A 10,237-nucleotide genomic window follows, 5' to 3' on the forward strand; every position below is an offset into this window, starting at 1 on the left:
TGTTGAAATGGAGCATGATCAAGTACTGGTGCTGGAGGAACCTTGAAAATCATGTGCTAATAATTGAAAGACAGCAGCGCCGGGGATTTAGCTCAGTGGCACCATGCCTGCCTCGCAAGCGCAAGATCCTGAGTTCGATCCCTGGTACCAAAAAATAATAATAATAACAATAATAATAATAATTAAAAGACAGCAGACATAAATGTTGTGATTCCATTTATATGAAATAGTCTAAAATAGGCAAATCCAGGGACGTCTCGTGGATTGGTAGTTTCTTCGGGATGAACGTCGGGTGAGGGTGAAGAACATGTCCTAAGATTGTACTCATGGTTGTATAACCCTGTGAATGTACTAAAAACCGTAGGCTTCAACACCCAGGCTTGGTGGTACATGGCTATAATCCCAGCACTGGGGAGGTTGAGGCAGGAGGATCGCCCCGATTTAGAGGCCATCCTGGGCTACAGAGCAAGACCATGAAAAATGCTAACTAAAATAACAACCATAGGCTAAGTGGGTGTGTTGTACAGTACATGAATTATATCACAGTGAAGCTGGTCCTCATGCACCCCACACAGAGGAGGGTGCAAACATAGAACTTGAGCTGAGCAGCTGTGAGATGAGAAATACGGAGTTGAAACACACAGTTCTACCTTGGGTCACCAGATCTTTCCTTCCTCTTCTGTGCTGTGAACTGTCATAAAGATTTCCTCATTCTACACAATTTCAAGGTGAATTTCAAAGTATTGAATTATAATACTCACTTGTTTCTCTAGTATTCAAAATAATCATGAGATTACATGGTAATGTTTAGCCTGACAGTGAGGTAAACACATTTTTGATTATTTTGATGATGAAAGCACCGACAAATTTTTGTCACTAAATTCTGTAGTCAAGATGCCGATTTCGAAGCTCTAACTGGTAACTTGTTTTCTCCCTCTCTCCTTGCTCCCTCCACATGTGCGTCTCACCTCTTCTGCAACCAGAGGAATGCAGTAGCATGGATAGTTGATGGCGAATTGGAGCCTACGACTTCTGTTTAACTTAAAATTAGTCGTATTTTAATGGCTTGGGATTTGGTGCAAACAAACATGATTGATAGCTGGACAGACATGCTCGTCATGAAAAAAGAACCATTTCTGAAGCCCGACTGGGGCCAAACATCACCTTGCTTCATAGTAACCAGTTGAGATGAAGCGCGTCGTAGAGCGTTGTTGGACACCATGTTGAATAACCCATCGGTCGTGAAGAACTGTGTGCTACATCCAGGCTTACCCACGGAACTCAGTATATATATTTTTTTCCCTCCTGCCTTTTGTCTGGCAGGCTACCATTCTTGTTGCTCTTCTGTGTAATGAAGTTTAAATGCTTGTTTGGAAAACTTTATTTAACAGTTTAGAAGGCTTGATAGAAAGAGTGCATTAGTCTGAAGAGTATACATTGGATAGGAAAGAATTTCCTCCTTTTGTTTCTCCAAATCTTTCCGCCTTACTTAGCTTGAGATCTTTGCAGCTTGGTTCATGGATTCTAGCCTTGCCCGTTGCGCAGTATATACTGATGCAGATGACAAACCAGTGAACTATGTCAAAAGCACTCTCAATATTACATTTGACAAAAAGTTTTGTACTTTTCACATAGCTTGTTGCCCCGTAAAAGGGTTAACAGCACAATTTTTTAAAAATAAATTAAGAAGTATTTATAGGATTAAAGTGACTTCATTTGTATACATTTGGAATCTAAACCAGCTTTAAAACAGTTCCCTCTACAACTTAGATGTGCAGTATATCTGATGCTCTCCTGGAATTCCACAGTCAGAGACAGTGCTTAGAAGGGCAGAACAGGAAATTCATAGTCACCCTTTGAAGATTCCCCCTTTTGTTTCCTCTCCAATGGGACCTCTGTATCTGATGCTGAAATTCATGCTCCAAAAAGAGAATTTTAAATGTACTAACATGAGAGATCAGTAGTTTAGGTTTTCAAAAAGCTTGTCTGGGGCTGGGGATTCAGCTCAGTGGTTCCACCACCTGCCTTGCAAGCACAAGGTCCTGAGTTCGATCCCTGGTACCACAAAAAAAACAACAAAAATTCGTCTCAAGTTGTTCTCACCTTGGAAAGTCATTCTGATGTGATCTAGCAAAAGAGTAGAAATCAGATACAGAAGTTCATAGCTTACTTAATTGAGATTGTTAAAAGAATTCAGGAGCTTACAAACATATTTAATGTGGGATTAAAAACCTCCTAGTCCTTTCCGACAATTGCCCTTAATATTTTGACATACAGAGATACGTGAATTTGAAGAATATTCCTCAGTTTTTTAGATGTTGCCATACTGAGCCTCATTCTCCACTGGTGCTGTGTGTGGGTAGTCTCCCTCGCTGGTCTCCTTCATGGAAAAGAACTTTTGAATTTTGAGAATTTCAAATTTAAATAAGCCAAAAGCCTGATGTGCACATTGTGTTTTTAAGCCCCATGACAGCTGAGTGCAGTACAGTCTCCCTTGAAACCCTGCCTGCTCTTCAGTAGGAGACACCTAGGGTGGCTGCAGCTGTCTTATTGGGAAGAGGAGTGGGGATGCCCCACAGTAAATTCTGCCCAAGGGCTCTGTACTCGGTTCCCCTCAAAGCCTGGCCAAGTCTGCCGTATGACATGACTGCTCCTCCAGGTCCCACGGAGGAGGGAAGGCTTGGGTCCGGGTTGGGTGACAGGGAAGGATTGGTAGCAAGGAGAAGAGGGGAGTCAGGGAGTCAAGGAAGGAAAACACATTTGGCCTTAAAATAGTGGGCATTCTCGCAAAAGCCCATAGTAGGAGAAAATGACGAATCGTGGTCAGATTATTTTACCAAGTTGGCATATAAAATATTACTTTAAACTCCATTTTGCAGAGACCACCACTTAGAGAATCAATCCCTCTTTTGATACTTCTAAGTTAACTATATGTTACCGTTTATTTGGTACTTAAGTTTTCTTGACTAAAATTAATTTTTACTTTAAGCTTGAATAAAAGTCTTCATTGGTAACTATACAGTTAAGTGGCAACTTCTCTTTACCTCAGTACAGTTAGAACCATTGATTCCTGTGTGCCCTGAAGCCGTTAATACCCCTACCCTGTCCTCCAAAAACCACAAGGATGCAGGCGCGGGCTCCACAGCCGGTAGCACGTGGTTGCAGGGTGCTCTGGCACATCTTAATACTCGCCAAGATCTGTGCCCATCCAGGGCAGGGCAGCTTGGCGCTCGGATTCTTCTGCACCCAGCCCCCACAGACCTGAGGTTTCACAGTGCTTCTGAAGTACAGTAATGAACACTGGAAAAGAGTGGAGTAAAGTGAGGCACATCTGTAAGAACATAATTCCTGTGGAAGTGGAGTGACTACTATGCAAAGGTTTCCATAGCAGCTAGGTGAGTTTGCTCTAGGTCTGTCTAACCCTAACGGGCAGCTTCCTGTACACGGGTGCTTTGCTGTGCCAATTTGCTGTAAACATCTGTTTCCTTTGTTTGCCATGCAGTGACTGCTAGAAAGGTGGAAGAAATGAAGTAACCTAGGATTTTATAATGTAATAACCCGATGGCAGGATTTTCTAACCCATAGAAATTTGCGGAAAATGTACAGTAATGCTATAGACAATGGTAGCTTTAAGAGTGAGAATACTATCGAGCCAGCCACAAGATAGTAACAAATGTCAAAATTGAAAAGTACCAATACTTTTTGCACGTAGATCAAGATAGAGTGGAGAATTTTTGGCTCCAAAAAATCAGGTTAGTAGGCTCATTTCCATGTGCTTAAAAAATGTTTTTGTTACTATGTATTAAGGGCTAGAGCAAGAATGAAATGAAATGTCTTTTTCCTCCAAATAATTAGTTCCTCATGGTCAAATGTTAGATTTGGGGATTACTGAGGTGGGTGTCGGGTGGTGGTAAAGGGTTAGAATGGGAGTTGGGAGGGGTGAAAGCTTCTGTTTCGTTTTCTGTACTTTATTAGTATTGATGCCAGCTGCATTTCTGTTGCTCTTACTGGCCACATAAATGTGTTATATTAATGCAGGTAAGTAGTTGAGCAGAAGAAATTTTATTTACCACTGCCCCCGTAAATTGACCCATTTTATCGGGTGGGAGAACAAAAAAGGGGATACCTTACCTTTAAGATACCCCGCTAATTGGAAGGAGAAAAACCCCCACAGTTTGCCAATATTAGTCTGAAAACACAAGTAGTAGCAGGTGAGTTCTAATTAGGCGTATTCTGCCTCTGGAGCGGCATTCGTTCCATGCCATTGATAGAAAACCCTCTGTCCACCCCTCCCCGCCTTGGAATTTTCTTTTCTAGGACGTTGCCTCCTGCAAGCCAGCCCGAGCCTGGCTCCCTGTGGGTCACTCGCACATCTGCAGGCCAAGGGTCCCTATCTCTCTTTCTTTCACAGCAGAAGAAGGCTGCTTTTCAATGGGGAGGAAAGAAGACATTTGTCTTAATATCCTTTTTGTCCCATCTCTAAAATGTATACATATTTTGGGTTAATTTCTCATTTAGATTTTAGCAACTCTAATTTTGGGTTGCTCTCCAGAACATTACATTTTAGAAACCATATCTGATTTAATATATAAACTGCTAACTTTATGAGAGGAGGTGAAATTGAATTTACACTTAGACACTTTCTAAAAACAGGGTGAACTTAAAATTTTTCAGTGTTGTTAAGCTATTGTTATAGTAGCTGCCCTATAGTTGAAAAAGCAAAAACTAAAAACCTAGCCCTTATCTACCTAATCCAGATAGCCTGGATTTAACAAAGCTAATGGTATAAAAATGTGTGTATGAATGTTGTGTGTGTGTGGGAGAGAGAGTACTTGATTCATAAAAAGTCCTTGCAACAGCTGTTCCGGGTTCTTGTCAATCTTCCTCAGTCTTGTGCACAATGTGAAGTGCCCTTGAGTTTAAGGTTTGGTTAACACTGACATATTTTTATAAGACTGAATTGTGCCCCCGTCTTTAACTTCAAACATTGTCAGGGTCATTGTGCTAGATCTGAATCATCACATTTGTAGGCGCAGATGGAAAAAGTGTTATTGGCTCCTTGAAAGTGTGTTTGGGGGAGGGAACAGCTCACAGAAGCATGTAGGGACTTACAAACCAAGCTGTAGAGATCAAGAGGAGAACAGAGTATCTGTCGATCTCAAGATTTCTGAATTGTCACGATTTACATGGCATTGTGGTGGAACTAGTTAACACTTAGAGCTTTTGGTATATAATTACTATTTACTATGGACTGATTAAATGTTTCAAAGGATTGTGTTCTTAAATTTTGGGTTGTTTTTTTTTAACTGCCTCAGATTATATTTAGTAGTTTAAATTTCTTCACTTTATTATTTCATTAAAGTATAAAAATTTCAGGTCTCTGATATTTATTTTCACTTGTTCTAATTATTTACAAAACACCCTTTTGACTTTTATAAATATGTAGCATATTACATTGTCTCTACAATTTTTGTTCAATTGAAACTACATTAACTTTGATTTGCCTTACTGAGATTTTTTTTTTTTTAAATAAGCTTTTTCCATGTCAGTGACCAGCACTTAACCAGTCATTCATATTCCTTTTCTTTCAGTCCAATAAACAGAATGAATAACTGATTCTTGGTGTACTACATCTCCTTATGCATTCATCTGAGTACAGAATCTGTGTACGTAGTACCATGATTACCTAAAATATGTGGCATGCTGCCCTTGGCCTCTGTTTACCTCAGGCTTGAGAGTGGATTCCGGGTGCTGGGATGTCAGCCCTGGGTAAGTTAAGCTTAGGGGCACTGCATTCTAAAGGAATTACTTGCCTCATTTTGTTCAAATATTACTACATCTGAATTTCATTTAACCATTGGATATGTTGATGAGTAGAGAAATACGTATTTCCAGTTTGAAGTGAAGTCCATGGCACAATTAGTAGAATAACCTAGTTTTCTAAGGATTTCCTTGAAGGTGTTAGCAGTTCTCTAAAGCCTTCCTCGGAGAAAGCATTCAGTGTGTCCAAACCTATGCTCCTTTTTGTATTTATGACAAAAGCCCCAATTCCTCATTAGGATGAGTTACTATGGAAGTGAGCTGTAAGGTGTTTACACCTCAGGGTGGACATAAAGAGGAAGTTCACGTGTGGGAATTGGTGCTTGGACCACCCTAAGATGGGTGAGTGGAAGACTGGTCCTCAGTGCGATGGAAGTGCCCGTGTGTCCTGCCATTTGCAGCCTCCTCTGGCAGAAGCTTCCCTACTTGTGTTCTTCAGCCTTGTCTGTCAGCTTTTGTGGCCGTTAGCACACCCTATAGGAAGACAGTATTCTAATCAGGTAGTTAAAACTGGTGAATCGGCGTGCTGTTATAGCTAAGGTGGAAAACAGGGCCAAGCAGCAGATTTTCAGTGAGGTTTTAATTCCTCTTAGATGTGAATTACTGGCTGCTCTCCTCACTATTCAAGTTGATTCAACTCTGTACCTGAGTCCCTCACATGTCACGGCATGAGACTTCTTAAAATTCTTTCATAGCCTCAGGAAAAAATTTTAAAACATGGATGGCCATAGACCTTATGTAGAATTCAAATGAATGAATATGCAAAATGTTCTCCCATTTTCTTTGCTATATAGTTAAAGAGCAAAATAAACATTGAATTGAAAGTTGCATTCCAAATAATTCCTAAAGATTGAATAATCACTCTCATACTGGAACAATGTCAGTGATCTTTGATTTTATGATAAACAACAAAAACTAAAAGTCATTTAAGAGAAGAGACAGATGCATTTCTTTCTGGTAGAAAGCAAAGTATCTTTTGGTTCTTAATGCTATGGCTTGAAAACCATTGTAGATGTCCCTTTCCCTGTGAGCACATGAGGCTGGCTCTTGCCCCATGGGTAGTTTGGGTAGAAAGACCTTTCAGTCAGTTTCTGTTATGTGTTCATGAAGATGCCAAAGCACCCTGGCTTTCATTTCCTTCCTGTCTTCCCTTGCACTGCTTGGTACAAGGCCACAGCAGGAGTGCTTGAGGTGCATGGCAGCGTGCCTGGGTCCTGCTCACTTCGTTAAACTCTGGCTTAGGAAACAAAGTTTATTGCTGCTGAAGCATGTGACTCAGTCCTGATTCCAAGTGCATATGACCCAACTTGGGACTCTTACCAGATTTCAGATTCCTAAAGCCATTTTCAGACCTTGAGTCAAAGGAAAGAGCGGGAATTTGTTTAACACCCCAACTAATTATACAGTGTCCACCTGGCACCAGTTCACTTACCGTACTGTAGCATTGTGTGTACTGCAAAGACAAGACCACGCATTAGAAACAGGCAAGTTCTGTGTGAGAAGGGCTGGCCCACGTGAGTGCAGACCCTCCGGGAGCAGCAGAGTAAGAACGCATTTGTCTGCTACTGGGTGAGTCTCACATTTCTGTGCATGCCAGATAGCTGTGTGGGCCCGGTACTCGTTAATTCCCATTTTGTTAATGAAGGGAAGAGGATTAAGCAGCTCAGACTCAGGGGCCAGGGATGTAGCTCAGTGGTGCCGTGCCTGCCTGGCAAGTGCAAGATCCTGAGTTTGATTTACAGTACCAAAAAAAATAAAAGCAGCTCAGATTCAAACCTGAGTGTCTCATTGCTTGTTTTTAGTCACGACACCATATAATCAGTATTCCCTTGGTCTATGTATGGCCACTTAACTTGGAAAAATTGACTTAAAACTTGTTGCAGGGAGGTGAAGAGTTTAAGGCCCTACTTTGCTGATTCTCATTAACTGCTCAATTCACAGATGATGACACTTGAAATGCAGATTTCTGCATACAACTAAGGCAATCAAAGTAGGTAGACAGATGCATCATAGCAAATTTGAGTATCTGCAAATCATTTTGTGAATTCATAGGTAGGTAGTTAAAATCATGGGTTCTTTGCTGGTTGTAGTGTGCACACCTATGATCCCAGCACTCCAGAGCCTAGGCAGGAGGATTGCCATGAGTTCAAGGTCAGCCTGAACTACGTAGACCCTATCTCATAAAAAATCGTGTATTTTGGAGTTGTCAGACCTGAATATAAATCCTGTCACTCAGTGTAAGTTGTTACTTAGCACATCAAAGCTTAGTCCCATCTGTAAAAGCAGCTAATAAGCAGCTCACTGAATAGCATCGTATGTAGTAAAATTAAGAGTAGTTTGAAAGTGCCTGAGGGAAGACAAGGCAGAATTGGGAACATTACAGGTCCTACAGTGATTCAATGAGTATGTTAGATGACCTGTTTAAGAAGTTGGAAAGAAAAGATGAGGACCCTTAAAAAAAGATATTTCAGAGCCATTAACCAAATTCAATATATTTGGTTACAGTATATTATGTGGTTCTCAATGTGAACAGACGACTAAGTTTTGAGACACAGAATGTGACAGATGTAATGATGTTTGGCATTTGTGTCAGGGTGCTCAGGGAAGATAGTGGGTTGTGGATAAAAGGGTTATTGCAGCCCATAAGGAGAAAATAGCCAACTAGTGTGGTTTATGCCTGTTGTGCTCCTAGAAGTTCGTCCATTCCCAGAGCCATACCGCCACCCCCCACCCCCGTGGACCTCCTCTATGGCAGACAGCACTGGACACGCTGCCTTCTGCCCAGCTGGTGGGCTCAGCGCTCGCTCCATTGGCATCTGGTTGGCCTGTGAGACCAGCTGCTGCAGATCACATCAGGTGATGAGACATCGGGGTACAGAAAGTTGTTTCTCGTCCAACTACCTCTCCCTGCAAGATTAGCAATTTCAGCGAATGAGGATTGTTATGGCTGTGTCCAGATGTCCCCCAGAGCCTCCTGCAGTCATAGGTGGGGCTCTTTCAGAGGTGGCTGGATCTAGGGTGTGTGGCACTAAGTTGGTCCACTGATTAGTTTGGCAGTTCTGGGCAGGATTTAGGGTGCCCCACCTGGGTGTGAGGGCAATTCTCCTAAGGGTGGGTGGGCTGGATAAGGGACTCAAAGGGTCATTGCCTCTTGCGTGTTGCTTACTGCCTGCTCCCTTCTCTGCAGTGTCCCTCTGCCATGCCACCTGGCGTTGGAGCCAGCCAACTGTGAACTCCACAAACTGAGCTAAATAAACCTTTCCTCCTTTAACTGGGTGTCGGGTATTTTGTCTCAAACTCCTTGCTTAAGTGCCAGCCTCCTGTCCCAAGTACATGGTTCCTAGAGCAGCAAAAGGGAGGTGACACGGAGCAGGTATTCCCAGGTGCACAGGAGTGAGGAGGGGCTGGAGAGTGTCGGCAGGGTTGCCTGTGCCTCAGTCACAGTGCCAGGCTGGGGCCCAGCTCAAGGGTGAGCACTCTGCTGACAGGACGGCTGGTTTCGTCCCTGTTACCTGACAGATACCTGACAGGAGGCACATTTTAAGAAAGGGAGCTTAACTTTGTTAAACTGATTCAAGTTTTAACAAAGTTCTAATGTTTATGGGAGTGTATCTCTTTAGGAAAGAGGAGAGTATTTGTTAGCCAACACATTTTGATGCAAGTAGGTTCGAATGTTTAATGAGAACTAGGAGATGAAACCATGTTCCTCCACGACTGATGCAGCAAAGGGAGATGAAAGCAGCCTCTCCCAAGGGTCTTTTTCTAGAGAGCACCTGGTGTGTAGTGTCAAGATAGCTTTGTGCTCACCCAAGGCTTTGAGCGACCTTGTCATTAGCAAAACAGCGGCTTCTGCCTTTTGGAGTATTCATGAAAAGTATGGCTTCAGTCCAGAAGGCTTCACTGACAAACCCGTTTATAACTGAAGCCTTGTTAACTGCAGTTGCACTACATCAAAAATATTTCAGTCTGTTACACTACAGAGCAAAATAGTCTTATTTGGCTTAAAGTACAAAACTTTAGGTAGCAGAGATTCAGAAAGTAAAGAATTTCAAATTTACCTTCTCTACCCTGCTGCCTTTTTAAAAAATTTGATCAATTATTTATATACAGATACACATTTTTTACACGGTTCTAGGATCTGTCATCAGTCTGACTTCGCTTCCTCCCCTCCCCTACCCCATTCCCTCTCTCAGGTTTCCCACAGGTTGCTCGAACCAGGTTGCTACAGCATTTGAGGGGACTAAACCAAGTCTCACTCTAAACAATATTCATGGAAGTAGTGACTAGTAATTTACCGTGAGGGTATGGAAATGCTGCAACAAAAATTGATCAGTGCATCTCATTTAACAGTAAGAATATCCTGAAATTGTTTCAACATTAACAAACTTAAAAACATTCAATATTGGGAAAACTGAAA

At 42.0% G+C, this 10,237-nt stretch overlaps 1 protein-coding gene across 2 annotated transcripts in view; it reads left to right on the forward strand.

Annotated features, from left to right (window-relative positions):
- The window catches only part of Wdr26 (WD repeat domain 26), a 41,580-nt gene extending 36,205 nt beyond the window's left edge, over positions 1–5,375 (forward strand). For both annotated transcript variants that reach the window (XM_021246461.2, XM_087209842.1), the window contains exon 14: positions 984–5,375. In XM_021246461.2, coding sequence (XP_021102120.2) covers positions 984–1,009 — 26 coding nt within the window. In that variant the 3' untranslated portion in view covers positions 1,010–5,375. The remainder of the gene's footprint in view (positions 1–983) is intronic.
- Positions 5,376–10,237: the final 4,862 nt, after the last annotated feature.

Source organism: Heterocephalus glaber, unplaced genomic scaffold (genome assembly GCF_053883595.1).
Source record: "Heterocephalus glaber isolate CG9 unplaced genomic scaffold, H.glaber_assembly_v1.0 deba00001067, whole genome shotgun sequence".
In the NCBI taxonomy this organism is placed as follows: domain Eukaryota; kingdom Metazoa; phylum Chordata; class Mammalia; order Rodentia; family Bathyergidae; genus Heterocephalus; species Heterocephalus glaber.